The following is a 14,994-nucleotide window of genomic DNA, read 5'->3' on the forward strand; positions in this document are numbered from 1 at the left end:
TTACAGCTCAACTCAAGGGATCTTGTTACAGCGAGTAAAAATTAGTAAAATTAATCTGCTCAGGTATCTGGGATGTGGTTAGGCATCATTTCTGTGCATTCCTATCCCAAATTATCCCCAGTTGTGTTAGCTTCTGATTGACAGAACCCTCTCTAATCTGTTCATTGTTAACATCAGAGTACATATATTTTTGTCATGAATTTTTTAAAGAACTTAAAAAAAAAAGATTTGCAAAAAGAGTTGACCTATATAAAAAGCATTTAATATAGAGGACACAAAAAGCACCTTTTATCAGGTAAAAGTTCCTATGACATATATCAGATTACAGATTACACTCATCAAATCTCCCGTTACCTGCAAAGAATTTGTTTGAACACAAAATAACAAACTTTACATCCCCAGTCTTCTTCAGACAAATCTTCAGCGTCAATCAACTTGGGAATCACAATTAATTCAGCAAAATAATGATTGTGTTCTTCAAAAGAAAACAGACAATACAAAGTTTTCTAGTTTAAAAATAGCACCACTGGAGGAAGGGCATAGGTCTTTTAAGTGCCAAGTCCCTAAACAAGTGATTTACCACAATTCATGCAAACTAAACACGGACTGGTTGATGTTTTGAACTTTCCTGTGATCGGGGGTAAAACACAGAAGTGAGGAAACAAAGCAAAACAGTAACTTTGGAGAATTAAAAGACACACACACACACACACACACACACACATCCCTGCCAGAGTGTGTTTCTCATTTTCCACCCGTTGTATCACCAGTCAGCAACCTCGACCACAAAGGGGGTCTTCACGTCTATCTTGCCACTATTGATGATGGAGCAGTCGGTGAGCGGACGGTCATGCCCATCAGTTGCCTGGAGTTCTATGGAGTGGACCACAGTCTGGTGAGAGAAAAGCAGACCCCTGGTTCACTTCTCACCAGTAACTGTGGGGATCACAGGTGAAATCAATGCCTAGTCTGAAAGCCCAAGTAGGAAACCAGGTTTGTTGTTGTTGTTTTTGTTATGATGCAAAAGTCATGCAAGCCAACTATGGAAAACTTAAAATATTCAGGAAAGGTATATATAACAGAATAATGCTTACCCACCACCTTGCTACTGAAAGAACATATTTCCTCACTTCTTTTAATTAGCATTTTATATCCTAAAAATAATATTTTCATAAACACATAGCTCTAATAAAACGTATTTTACCCACTTTACACCCCAATGTAAGAGTTAACATGGAATATGAATCAGCTTCAGTGATACCCTGTAAACGGTGTAGGCATAAGAACCTGGGTCAGAAAGTAGATTTAGAAGTGGAGCTAGTTCTGGGTTTGCCCATTTTAAAGCTGACCCAAGCCATTAATCTACAGGTGGAGTGAGAGACCCCAACCGCACAGTGGTGTGAAGGCTCTTTCTCTACCCTGGAGGGCTGCACATCCCAGGTACCACCTGGAGCTTCACACTGAAGGAGGGAGGACTGGTCCAGGACTAGGAATGATGGCTTCTGACCGGTTTCCCAAACGGGGCTGAGACAAAAATAGCAACAAGCTGTCTCTTTGCCTTGGACATGGTGCCACCCAACCCAATCACTGGCCAATTTAGGTTAACTTAAGATAAAAGACCAGCGTTCTTCTAATAATACTCATATATATTGCTAAACATTGTGTCTGTGCACACATGTACACATGTATGCCTAAAGCAGTGGCTACCCATCCGATGACCTGTGGAACATTTTAAAAAATGCTCATTTCGAGTTAAAGTGGAAATTTCTATGTATATTTTCAAAAAGTTTTTAAAAATGCTTATTGGTGGGCCCACCTCTGGACGTTCTGATTCTGTATGTCTGAGGCTAGTTCAAGAAAAGTGTAGCATTAACAAAGCAGCGCAGATGATGTCTGCGTTGGAATTCAGGAGATTCTGAAAATTCCTTGAAACAGCATAACACACACACACATACACACAACTTTTTTCCTCCTGGAGAGAAAGTCTATAGTTTTCATTAATTTCTCAAAGAAGTCTAGGACTCATAAAATGTTAAGGACTGTTCCTCTAGGCCCAGGCAGCGGGTCTCCCAGGACGCAGCCCAGCAGGGGGGCGGGGGAGGAAGTTGGTACGGTCGGGTAAGGCAAGAAGACAGAAGATCTAGAGAGTGAGAGGAAAAACCATGACCGGAAGAAGAAACCACAACACTTGCACTCTTCATTTCTTACAGGTTAGCACGACGTATTCAAAAACACTCGTCGCATGAACGTTTGAACCTGGTTAAACTTTTTAAAACCCGGTTCGGTCCACTGGTCAAAACCGCTAACTGATGGAGCACAGGCACGTGCAGGTTTAGCTCACTTCACGGGCATCATTCCGTAAGAGACTTGAGGAGTGCTGGCATTCATTACTGTGTGAGAATAGATGCCTCGAAGGACAGTTATGGCTCGTGAGAATATAGGCCTGTCCTTTATTGTGATAGGATGGGAAGTGATCTATGAAGTGATACGTGTCTGCCCTCGCTCCCTCTCCTCTCACTTGCCAACGAGAATCCTGTCTTCGGTGGCTCAGGCTGAACACTTCCTTGCCTTGTGCGGGAGGTTCTGAGTGGGTCAGCTCGGTTCCTGGCTTTTTGATGGGTGGAATTAGGATGGGGGTAGAAGCTGTGGAAGAATTGTCGCAGCTTGGTTCACTTGCATTTGGATGGAAGAGACAGAATGGCTCACATGAAAATAAAAATGGGGACACCTGGGTGGCTCAGTTGGTTAAGCGTCTGCCTTCGGCTCAGGTCATGATCCCAGGGTCCTGGGATCAAGCCCCGCATTGGGCTCCCTGCTCAGTGGGGAGTCTGCTTCTCCCTCTCCCTCTCTCTCCGTTCATGCTCGCTCTCTCTCTGGTTCTCTCTCTCTCTCTCCCTCAAATAAATAAATAAAACCATTAAAAAAACAAACAAAAGAAAATGAAACCAGGGCGCCTGGGTGGCTCAGTTGGTTGAGCGACTGCCTTCGGCTCGGGTCATGGTCCTGGAGTCCCGGGATCGAGTCCCGCATCGGGCTCCCTGCTCAGCAGGGAGTCTGCTTCTCTGTCGGACCCTACGCCCCTCATGCTCTCTCTCTCTCTCTAATTCTCTCTCTCAAATGAATGAATAAAATCTTTAAAAAAAAAAAAAAGGAAAATGAAACCAAATCAAATACGGAGGGGGGGGTGGTCAGGAATGGTCCATAGTTGGGCTGGGCAGACCTTACACCTGCTAGTTTAGGAGCTGGGAGAGCTTCTGTGGGCAGCTGCTAGGAAAGAGAAATGTTGGGAGCAGAGGAGAGGGATTTTAAGAAGTGTTTCTCTGGATTGTGAATTGGACTCCTGAGATATTCTTTGAGACATACCTGCAGGAATTTGAATTCCTTCCAGTAATGGTGTTTGCTCTCCGACTGTGTCTTTGGAGGGGACTTGTTTCGGTATGCAACCATGTGGTGCTCGAGGGATTTTTTTTAGTATTTTATTTTCAATTGTGGTAAGAAACCTAAATGTACCACCTTATCTATTTCTAAGTATACAGTGCTGTAGTCTTAAGTATATTCCCATTATTGTGCAACTCATCTGCAGAACTTTTTTTCTCTTGCAGAACTGCAGCTCTGTACCCACTGAACACCAACTCCCCGTTTCTTCCTTCGCACCGGCCCCTGGCAACCTCCATTCTACTTCATTTTACAGGTATTTGACGACTCTAGATACCCTTTAAAAGTGGAATCATATGGTCTTTTGTGACTGACTTATTTTACTCAACATATTCAAGGTTCATCCGTGTTGTAGCATGTGACAGGACTTCCTTCCTTTCTAAGGAATAATAATCTATTGTATGCACATATGGGGCCCGGGTTTTATTTGGGGACGTTAAAAAATGTTTCCACTTATATCAGGTAGTGAGATAGATTAAGCCCTCGATTTTTCCATGGCAAGTCTCCATCTTCCGCCCCAGTGCTCCTCACGATTAAAATACCACACACAGTTCACCTTTGAAGAGGCAAGTCAGCATAGAATGATGGAACTCTACCAAGCACATTTTAAGATTAAAATAAATCACTGAAGATACTCTCGCTCTAAATATAAAGTTTTGAATGAGGCGTAATAACATCACATTACCATTCCATCAATGACTTTTCCAAATACCACATGTTTGCCATCCAACCAGGTGGGCTTCGTCAAGGTGATGAAGAACTGAGAACCGTTGGTATCAGGCCCAGCATTGGCCATGCTGACCCACCCAATGCCATAATGCTTCAGTCTGAAGTTCTCATCTGGAAATGTCTCACCATAAATACTTATACCTGGGTGAGACAAAATTAAAAGAAAAGAGAGGAGAATCACCAGATGTTATATGAAAGTAAATTCTTCAAAGGGAACCATAAGGTTTTTTTTCTTCCTTTAAATTTTTATTGTTATGTTAATCACAGGAACCATAAGGTTTTAATAGATTTGGTTAATAGAACCCTATAGGACATGGGGATGGGGAAAAGATGGTCAAGCATAAGGAGAAATAAAGGAAGTGATAAATTCACTCCTTTGGGAAGCAGGGCACCAGAGACTCAGATAAACACACAAAAAGCCTTAAAGATGGCACTCTCCTTCTGGCCTCAAGGCAAGACCCCAACCAGACAAGTCAAGGATTTCACTCGGAAATAAGCGCGGGCAGGATGACATCGTTAAGCCACGTGGAACGCGGGATGAGCCGTCTTACTGGTGCCATGTCTGTCCCGAGCTTCACGTCACTCCCGCCTCAGCACCCAACCCTGGTGCAATCAGCACTTAATAAACACCCTTAGCTAATTCTCACAACCCTGCAGAACGGGTCTTCTCAACCCCACTGTAAATGAGGAAACCGAGGTTTCAGAGCGTGAAAACTGCGCCGCAGAACCTGGCAGTCACGTGGCTTTCGGACCCTACAGCGGCGGCTCTTGCCTGCGTCGGCGCCGGAACCAGGGCAGCCCAGCCGGGCCGTCGCGAGGCACGACACCTTCCAGGCTCACCAGGCTACAGAAGGGCCCGGCAACGGGAGCGCCCAGCGATCCGACCTGCAGCGGAAGAGCCAGACGCGGCCATGGGGACCGGAGTTCCAGCTCAGCAGCAAGGAGAGCAGAACCCGCTTCTCCCCTAAGAGAACAGTACAGACCATGAGAAGCGACTGCTCTATCCTCCAACACATGGAATGCGTGTCACGCCGCCGCCTCCCTTTCTGCTTGGCTCTTCACCCATAGGTTGCCAACCTTGAAATCCTGGCTTGGCTGGACGGACCAGAAGTGGCTATCAAAGGCAGGCAATTTAGAGCGGACTGGTCAGTGACAGATGAGGTGTCCTGGAAGGAAAGCTCTGCTCACAGAGAGGTCTAGGCTGAACGTAAGTGACCCAAAAGGTCCTTCCTCCAAAACTCAGAGAATTTTAACGCCAAGACCTGTGCGCGCGCGTGCGCGCACACACACACACACATGGCAGGGAAGGCAAAGGGAGAGAGACACGTCAGAAACGAGGACACAGGAAAGCTCAGTCACTGCTCCTGCTGGGCCCCAGGGCGGGAGCGTGGGACGCCAGTGTGCAGGGCATTGCTACTGGGAGCTGCACACTCCTCCAGGGAGACCCAGCTCTGCAGCAGTCGGGGGAGGGCTGCTCTCCTGGGCATCCTCCCCAACCCCAGGGACCCAAGTAACCTGACCCTGTTTCTCTGCTCCATTCTCTATCCCCATACCCTGCAGCGTTTTTGCAAGGACTAAAAGTAATTCTCCTGAAGGCCCTGGCAAATCAAAGGGTTTAATGGCAGCCTTTTTGTTATAAGTAAATCATTGCAATAAACATAAAATTAGCTGTCCTGCTTGAAAATGGGCCCAAGGGTTTCTTTAAAAAGTTAGCAATTTCATACCCATCAGAATATTTGCCGAATTAAAAATTTTAAACCTGAAGTAAATTTAAATCCTAATGTAGTTAGCTATAGCGTGTGTGTTCAGGAAAAGGACTCGCTACAGTTCTGAGGGAAAGCAGCCCAGAGAGCTTGGGTATGCGCAGTCCCCCGTGAGGAACAATCAGCTCAGGGATATGTGATGGTCCATAAATTTTAATTATTTGTGCTTCACAGAACTCTAACTTGGCTTATAAAAATGTATATTATAATTTTGACAACTCACTGATTACTTTTATTATTATTATTGAAAAAGCGGGCAACAATATGAAAGAATTTGGAAAAAAGGGGGTAAATCCACCTGCAGTCCTGCCACCTCAACTCCGGTCTCTCCCTCCGGGCATGCTTCCCCCAGCCCTTCTCCACCACATCCATGTCGGGAGCCGGCCGTCCCCCCAGTGTGCGCACACATTCGTATTCGACCTTTCCTTTCTGTGCCGGGCCTCTTTCCCTTACTGCTGCCTACTGGGAGTCTAGCATGTTAGTAACTGCACAGCCGTCTCCTGGATGACTATATCTCCACTATGGAAAGATAATGAACCAGAGCAATATTGTTTTAAGTGAGGAGGCCTCCCTCATTCGTAGCCGTAATTAGATTTTGGGAGATGAGGCCCCCCCAAACCCTGTCCTTCTGAAGAATTAGTTTGGTGGTCATGAGGAATTTGTTTCATACGTCTGGGAATTCAACTCAGGGGGTGAATGCACGGACTTGATCTTGGGTTTCAGTTTGGTAAGCAGAAAAGGAGAAACACAAAAGACATGGTTACCGCCGGTGCCGTCCCCACTCGTGAAGTCTCCTCCTTGAATCATGAAATCTTTGATGACGCGATGAAATTTGCTTCCTTTATAGCCGTATCCTTTCTAAAGAGATTATGTCAATTGAATATACGAGTAGATACAACCCATACTGCAAGATGAGCCCCAGTGTTTACTTGGATGTGACTAAATGAGAAAATGACACAAACTACCTACAGAATTAGGTCCCTGCAACAATTTTCTGGTAGAAATTTATCACTGATGGGCCCAAAATAAAGAAATAAATCAACTGTGGAAGTAGGATATTAATGTGAATAAGTGAAAAGAGAGCAATCTGCATTCTCACGTGCTGATTGCTTCCCCTCAATTTCTAGAACCTCGAGGACACTGAGCACCCAAAGAGTAAGATTTGGTAGGAAAATAAAGTAAAATATTGTAAGATGTCTCAGGTTCATCAGACCTGCTCAGTCAACACTCATTTTCCCGGAAGACATCTCTATGCTGGGCTTCAAAGAAGGAAGACCCCCCTACCATGCACATTTAAGGGATCCAAAACTGAGACATACCTCCCCTGTTGCGAGCGCAACAAAATTTTCCACAGTCTTGGGCACAACCTTTCCAAAGAGGCCAATCACAATTCTGCCAACATCTTTGTCTCCAATCCTCACATCGAAGAAGACCTGCGTGTGGGTGAACAGCAGAGCAGAGGGTCACAACGGGGAAAAGCCACAAGTAGGAGTGAAATGAAAGGTACAATCTGAGAATGCATCCAGATGCAAGAGCCCTTCCCCCCCTCCCCAGCAGGTGACAAAGGAGCTCTACAACCATGGTGTGGCTGCATTCCACCTGTAAAAATGTTCATTCCGCCAACACTTAGTGAGCACCCCCTATGGGCCAGGCACCACACGGAGGCGCTGGGTTTGAAGTTTGACTCAGCAAGGTCCCTAGTCAGCCAGTGAGGTCTCTGAGAACTCCACGCCCAGGGCAGCACTGCGGCGACCTCCCCCGTCCCAGCTTTGTGCTCTTCTGAAAGGTGATGCTCTTGATCTTGGCAGGAGAGAACGACAGGTAAGGAGAGACTTATTTTTTTGTAACTTCGACCCGTGCCCAATTCCCAGGGAGTGCTCAGTAGACACCTGCTGTCAAGGGAACGGCAAGACATCAAAACGCACAGCAAGTCCTCCGAAAGGCCTGCCACTCACTTCGGACTCCGTAAGGCTCCAGGTCCCCAGCCTCGTCCAGAGCCCCGACAGAGCCGTCTGCCCCGCCCACTCCGACGCCCAGCTCAGTTCTCATGCCCCCAAAGTCCTGCGGGGACACTGTGGTCTCTGCGGCATAACACGTTAGAACAGATGAAAGAAAGCACGTACCCAGAAGTGAGTGTGAGTCATGTTGTGTGCCGATGAACCCTACATGTTCCCTGAAACGAGTTTTAAAAACCGTTTCATCCGAAATGAAATGATACACATTTTGCTTCACAAATCACCGTGTTAGGATGACACAGACGGAATGCTTGAAAAGGCTACGGAGTCGAAGGGCATTCTATTAGCGGGTTTAGATGATATGAACCAATTTACTGTTTGAATGGGTAAAAAAAAAAAAAGACATTTGAGAGATGGCTTTAAAAAATATAAGAAGGGTTGTCAAAGAAAAAAGATGTCTTACAGGTTAGAAAAATCATGAAGTAAAGACTGTCAAGCTTTAGCGCAAGACAAGAGCTTCTGCCAATACATCAGCCCGTCTGTCACGGGGTGATGTGATATTTAGTGCTCCGTGTGGCATTTTTGAACGTTCACATGGCCACAGCAGTCGCAACTGTATTATTATTTATACAGCAGAACTTTATAGACTGTATCAAAGACCGTGCCCTGGAGATGAGGCGGTGCACTTGAGGACGGTGCACTTGAGGGTGACAGTTTGGCATGGCCCGGGGACAGGCTGCCACAAGCCGGGTCACGCAGGGCTGGTGTTAAAGAGAAGCAGCTTCTCCAAAGGGATGTCCAAGCCCAGGAGTAAATTCAGGAACAGGGAATGATGAAGCAGCCCCGGGAGAAGAATCAGGGAACATCATCTTAAAGGAACACCATACAAGACACTAGAAACGCCTGCCAGACTTTTAACCTACAGAAGAGAAAATAAAGCCTGTGGATGTTTGGACAGCAAGAAGCATAAAACGCGGGAGAGCAACAGGAGAAGGCAAAGAAAAGGGGCCTGTCACCCAGCAAAACTCTTCAATAAAAATCTGCCATTCTGATGTGCAGCCTCACACACATACTAACACGATTTTTTCCCCCCCAAACTTCAGGGTCCTTCCACTTCATGACTGACGGCATGAAAATATAGCAGAGTTTTCCTGACTCCGGTGGAAATGAGAAAGTCACATCTTCCTGGGTCACAGGAACGCAGTATCCCCAGACTGGAGGGACGCTAAGGGTGAGGGAAGGCATCCTGGAGAAGGGAGGGGAGCGGCCTCCGGGACAAGAATGGGCAGGAGCCCTACCGGGCACGGTTCTTTCTGGAGCCAAAGCACCAGGGCAGGAAATGGGCTCTTTGTGCAGGGGACCCAAGGTGGCTGCCAGGCAAACCCTCTCCCACTGCCCTCTATCACCCTGAGAACATCTCTGACTGCTTGCGTGCCCTTGGAGACAGGCCCTTTTCTGGACATGGGGTGAGGCTGCAAAGCCCCTAGCCGCAGGGAGTTTACAGTCCCAGAGAAAACACATATGTAAGTAGCTATAATGTAATGGAAAATCTGGTTTTATGACAAGATAAGTACAGATGAAATGGATAGAGGTGATGATTATCTGTGGGGAATCAGGGTGGGCTTCCTGGCAGAGGTGGTAACTGGATTCCACACCACACTTCAGGAGTAAGCTCAGTCATTTCTTTTTCCGCTGAGGGCTGCCTTTGAAAGTCATTTGAAAATGATGGGCCACTGGAGGTAGAGAAAAGAGGGAAGAGGAAGCAGTCACTCACACAGCCTGATCCTAACCCCTGTAGGGTTAATTCTGCTTCCTTCCATTTCCAGAGCAGCTAGGGCAGACGCCAAGTACAAGAGTCAACTGTCCTCACACCCCCACTGCACCACTAACTGGCTACGGGACCTTGGGCAACTTAATTCAACTCTGAGCTCCTGTTGCTCATCTGTTCCACAGATGACCCCTCTTTTCAGGGCTGCAATTTCACGGGAGCATTAATAAGGTAACATAAATAACACCAACAATTGACCTCTTAAATCAAGGCTAAGCACTTTACCTGCTTTATCACATCTAATATGCAAAAAAAAAAACCAAAAACCAAAAACCAAAACAAAACAAAAAATACCCTGTAGGTAGATATTATCTGTCTCCACTTAAGGAGAGGGAAATGGAACCTCACACATTAAATCACCTGCCCCGGGGCACCAGGCCATAGCCACGTGGCCACTTCATGCTCTAGAAAGTGCCGGCAAGTTGGGCCATGCATGAACGCAGCTGGAAAGATGGCAGCATTATTCTTTCTAGTCTCCGTGCCTGACCTTGCCCAGAACGCCTGGCATCTGCTGAGAAGTGCAGGGTGGCAAATGCCTATTCGGGGGGTGTTGAGACCAGTGAGCCAGAGCGTGGACCCGAGGCTCCAGGGCTGGGCTGCTCAGGCAGCTGAGGTGGTGGCTGGTGAGTGCCACTGAAGGCCCTGGGGGGACAGTGCCTCACACCTCTCTTATTCCAGATTCCAATTTTAAATGAAATCGGAGGAAAAAGGACGGACTGCTGGGGAAAACATGAAAGCGATGGCCAATTTATCGACTTTTCTGAACTCAGAGAAATAATTATTTTTTTTTTTAAATTATATTTATTTGACAGGGAGCTAGAGAGAGCAAGCACACAAGCCGGGGGGGGCGGCGGGCAGGCTCCCCACTGAGCCGAAGGTAGATGCTTAACCGACTGAGCTACCCAGGCCCCCCTCAGAGAAATAATTTTTAATGTCTCTATTTTCCCGTATATTGACTTGTTTTAAAAAGTCCATTGAAAAAGTCATTCGACAGGGTCAAATCTGTAGAAGACTCGCCTACCCGATTAGCTTTTAGAACTTCATAATAAATATGGTAGGAAGGGAATGGAGATCTATTACTAATTCTGACAGTTGAGTGCAGGAAAACTTGCTCAGTGACAGCACCCTAGCCAAGGGGCAGAGATGCTCCAACTTCCCCTCCCGGAGCCACCAGCTTCCTCCCTTCTTGGCGCCCCTTGTAGACATTTCCAGCCCGGGGCGACACACAGATCGTGACTGACCTGATCTGGGGTGGGTCTCTGCACTGGGTAGGTTTAAAAGCTTCCCTGGTGAAGTCTGTTCCCAAATACCGCAGGTGATACACTCACACTAGGAACTGATTCATGTTTATCTGAAAGTCACACCTCACTGGGAATCTTATATTTTGTCTGGCAATTCTACCTCCTTTCCCCCACCCCTATCTAAACGATCAGCAAGTCCTGTTAGTTATACTGCAGAACATCTATTTCACGTCCCTCTGCCTTGCTCCCCATTTCCACGGCCACCACCTAAATCCACGCCATCGCCATCTGGACTCTGACACGGAGCCTGAATGAGCTCCCACTTCACTCTCGCTGAGCGACCACAATAATTGTTGAAAAGCATGTATGAGATGATGTCAATACCATGCTTAAAACCCAGGAGCTCTAACTGCACTTAGACGAAGACCTCAAGTTAGAAGATTAACTGCCGCAAGACCTGCTCCTAACTGTGGCCTCCAAGGCCCCGCACGGTTTTGCAGCGGCTGACCCTTCCAGCCTTATCTCAAGACAGGCCACCCACCCCTGGGCTGGAGCCTGTCCCGTCTCTCTGTCCTCTGAACACTGATGGCTTTCCTGGCCAGAGCCCTTGCGCATGCAGCTCCCTTCGCCTCCCAAGTGATGGCCAGGCTGGCTTTTCTTATCCTCCAGGTATTTTTCAATGTCACCCGGGCTAGAGATGGGTTTACAGAAGTCCCCGCCCCCTTATCCACGGTTTCCATTTTCCCAAGGTTCAGTTATTTGCCTTAACCGTGGGCCAGAAGCAGAAGGTTCTCCTTGTGAGCTGCGGTCAGAAGATGAGGAGGAGCCTAACACCTCAGTCATCTCACTTCATCTCACCAAGTAGACACTTTATCACCTCCCGCCTCGCAAGAGGAAAGGTGAGTGCAGTAAGATATTTTGAGAAAGACGACATTCACGTAACTTCTTACAATATAGTGTTATAATTCTATTTTATTATCAGTTATGCTTATTAATCTCTTACTGTGCCTAATTTATAAATTAAACTTTCTCATTGGTATGTATGTATAGGAAAAAACATAGTATATGGGTTCGGTGCTCTCCTGGTTTCAGAATCCACTGGGGGTCTTGGAACTTCGCCCCTGCAGATAGGAGGGCTTTACTGTACGTTCTTCATCGTTTTAGGAATGTTATGCTTACGGTTATATCCCGAGAGACCCAGATTGTATCTGCAGACTGAAAGACTCCATCTCCCCCACCCTTTCAGCTCTATGGCCTTGGACAAGCCATTTCTCAAAACTAGATATGCCCCAAATACCAAGGGGCTGGGCAGAGAAGGAGGTGCTCAAAACAGTGGGGCTAAGTTTCTCTCTCTCACACACACACACTAACTGCAGCCTGGTATGTTCACTCTCAGGCTACATCAGACGTTGGGGTGACCTCCCTCTCCACATGGCCCTCATTGTCCGGACCCCCTACCCCAGCTGGGGTCTGTGGTAGAGGACCTAAACCCTCTGCTACTGGTTCAACGGTATCATTCCCACTGGCAAACACGGGACTTAACTATTAAAACAACTTGCAGCTGCCCCTCCTTCCAGATTCCAAGACACTGCTGCCAGTGGGTTTTCCTAGAAGTGGTTATCAAGGGCACCAAGCATTCCCTCCCTTCCTCCCTCCCTCGCTCTGTCTCTCCCCACACCCTCCCATTATCTTCTAACCTGGGTAAATAGCTGGAAAAAAGCACCGAAGGTGGAGAGAGGCGGTCCAAGGCAGATTTCCCCGCCCCCCATCAGTCCCCCCGCCCATCCCCTATGGAGATTAAGAGGCTGTGCGTGCTAGCACCTTCCCAAGCTCAGGGTCCAAAGTCTAAAAAAGTCCAAGTGTAATTGAGCGCACCTCTCCCCCCAGCGGGAAGACAGCCTCTCGCTCACAGCAGGGTTGCGAACGCTTGCCCGGACGCCCGCCCCCCCTCCCCCCCGGGCAGGGGCTGGACCCGGGCTCCTCCAGGCCGTGTGACAGCGGTGGCGGCCTCCCACTGCACCCCCGCGGCTCGGAGCGCGTCTCTTCCGCCCGCATTCTTCCTGCATCCATTCCCGGGTCCTCGCCACGCCGAAGGAAGTACTCGGGCCGCCTCCTTCCTGGAGAAAGGGCCCACTGGTTCTGGAAGCTTCCTCCAGCCCCCCCCCCCCCCCCCCACCGCCCCGGGCATGTCACGTCGGACCACCGGCCCAGAGACTAAGTTCAAACTGCTCGGCCCATTGCCTCCAAGTCGCCCCGGACAGCGCGACCCCCGCGCGCCGGCAGCCCCCTCCTACTGAGCCCCGCGGCCGCGTCGCGTCCCCCGCGCCCGGGAAGCCCCCTCCTCGCCGCCGCGCACACCGAGGACCCAGTCCCCAAAGCTCTCCCGTCCCCCTGGCCCGCGCGAGGGCAATTTGCTGCCCGCCAGTCACCTTGGCCGTCACGGTGGGGCCTCGCCTGCTGACGCCCGAGGCCCCCGCAGAAGGCGCGAGGGCGCCGAGCCCCACGCAAAGCGCAAGAGCGAGCAGCAGCCGGGGCCCCGGGCCCATGGCGAGCAGTGGCAGTGGCGGCAGCGGCTCGGGCGCCACCTCAGCCTCCGGGACCGTTGGCAGGATTCCCGGGCCGCTGCGCCTGCGCGCTCCCGGTTGTGTGGGGGGGAGTTGATGGGATGAGGCGGTCGGGGCAGGACGGAACCTGGGGCGCGCTCCTCCCAAGTTCAGCCCAGCGACCCGCCAGGGACTGGGCGAGGCGCGCCGCGGAGGCCGAAGCCCGGGCCGACCGACGCTCCAACGGCGGCGGCGCAGGGCGCTGGGGGCCGGAGCAAGTCCGCTTGGCTGGGGCGCGGTGCCCCAGAGAGGCGCGGACGCTTGGCGCCCTGGAGCTGCGGGGTGCGCGCGGGGCATCTCCGGCAACTCACCGGCGTAGGCGCGTGTTAAACCTGGCCGAAAGTTCAGGACTCTCGGCGCTCCGAGTCCGCCTGGCAACTTGCGCGCTGCGGGGCGGAAGGCTCTGCAGACCAGTTGGCGTCTCTGACCGCAGCTGCCCTTGGAGGAGCCCCCGCCGCACCTGTCAGGCTCCTGAGAGCTCTTCGAAGACTTTAGCCTAAAATATTGGACGCCTCTCAGAGCTTTGGGGCCCCTGGATTGCTTGACTCGATTACATGTGATGAGTGACCCTTCACTGAGATGATTCAAGTTGGAGATACAGTTTTTACAAACTTATGAATTGGGTTTAGGAAGATGATTTAATGATATGGGAAAAGTTCGTTGTATTTTTTAATGGAAATTCAGGCTGCAAAATCATATAGAAATTTTGATTCAGCTGTGAAAATAAATACATAAAGCCTTTTTTTTTTAATGGAGAGAAACGTACCAAAACATTTACAGAAACTATCGTGATAGAATTATGGATTTTTGCTTTCTTTGTAATTTTCTGATTTCCCAGGTGTTCTATATTGAGCATGTAAGTATTTTATAATAAGGAAAACGTTATTTTAAAACTCAGTGCTTTCCGAATTAGGGCTTAAAACTTTTTAATGCTAGAGTACTAGCTCCAAAATTAACTACACATTAATAATAGTATTCTCTTGGTTTTCTGATTGGCTGCCATGACCTTCAAGCCAAGATTTTCCTTGGGTAAGCAGATAGGATTCCTATGTGTAAGCGTAGATCTAAAATTACACTGGAACCATTTCTTTTTTTTTTTTTTCTTTTAAGATTTTATTTATTTGAGAGAATGAGTTGGGAGAGGGACAGAGGGAGAAGCAGACTCCCCACTGAGCAGGGAACCCCACGCAGGGCTCAATCCCAGGACCCCAAGATCATGACCTGAGCCAAAGGCAGACGCTCAACCCACTGAGCTGCTCAGGTGCCCCAGAACCATGTCTTATATATATAAAAGGAGTGACTGCCACTTTGGAGGGATGGGTAGAACACATCCAAACTACTTTGACAATTCAGTCCAGTGAAAGATCTAAAGGCTGTCCTCATAACCTCCCACCCCCAATAAAGAGTATTCTCTATAATATATATATAAAAGTTATTCTT

General features: G+C 48.6%; 1 protein-coding gene across 1 annotated transcript; it reads right to left on the bottom strand.

Annotated features, from left to right (window-relative positions):
• Nucleotides 1-240: 240 nt before the first annotated feature.
• Nucleotides 241-13,561, bottom strand: PPIC (peptidylprolyl isomerase C). Its single transcript, XM_025860892.2, has 5 exons — nucleotides 13,381-13,561; nucleotides 7,247-7,360; nucleotides 6,692-6,785; nucleotides 4,121-4,305; nucleotides 241-892 (listed from the first exon to the last, which is right to left on the bottom strand). The coding sequence occupies exons 1-5, from the start codon at nucleotides 13,495-13,497 to the stop codon at nucleotides 764-766; spliced, it is 639 nt and encodes a 212-aa protein (XP_025716677.1). The 5' UTR covers nucleotides 13,498-13,561; the 3' UTR covers nucleotides 241-763.
• Nucleotides 13,562-14,994: the final 1,433 nt, after the last annotated feature.

This window comes from Callorhinus ursinus, unplaced genomic scaffold (genome assembly GCF_003265705.2).
Source record: "Callorhinus ursinus isolate GAN/ISIS: 27379988/994484 unplaced genomic scaffold, GSC_fseal_2.0 scaffold30, whole genome shotgun sequence".
Taxonomy (NCBI): Eukaryota; Metazoa; Chordata; class Mammalia; order Carnivora; family Otariidae; genus Callorhinus; species Callorhinus ursinus.

Coding starts and splice junctions, on each gene's coding strand:
- PPIC (XM_025860892.2), bottom strand. CDS start 13,497: ATGGGCCCGGGGCCCCGGCTGCTGCTCGCTCTTGCGCTTTGCGTGGGG. Junction 6,786..7,246: donor TTGCGCTCGCAACAGGGGAG/GTATGTCTCAGT, acceptor TAATCTCTTTAG/AAAGGATACGGCTATAAAGG. Junction 893..4,120: donor GAAAAGTCATTGATGGAATG/GTAATGTGATGT, acceptor TTCTCTCACCAG/ACTGTGGTCCACTCCATAGA.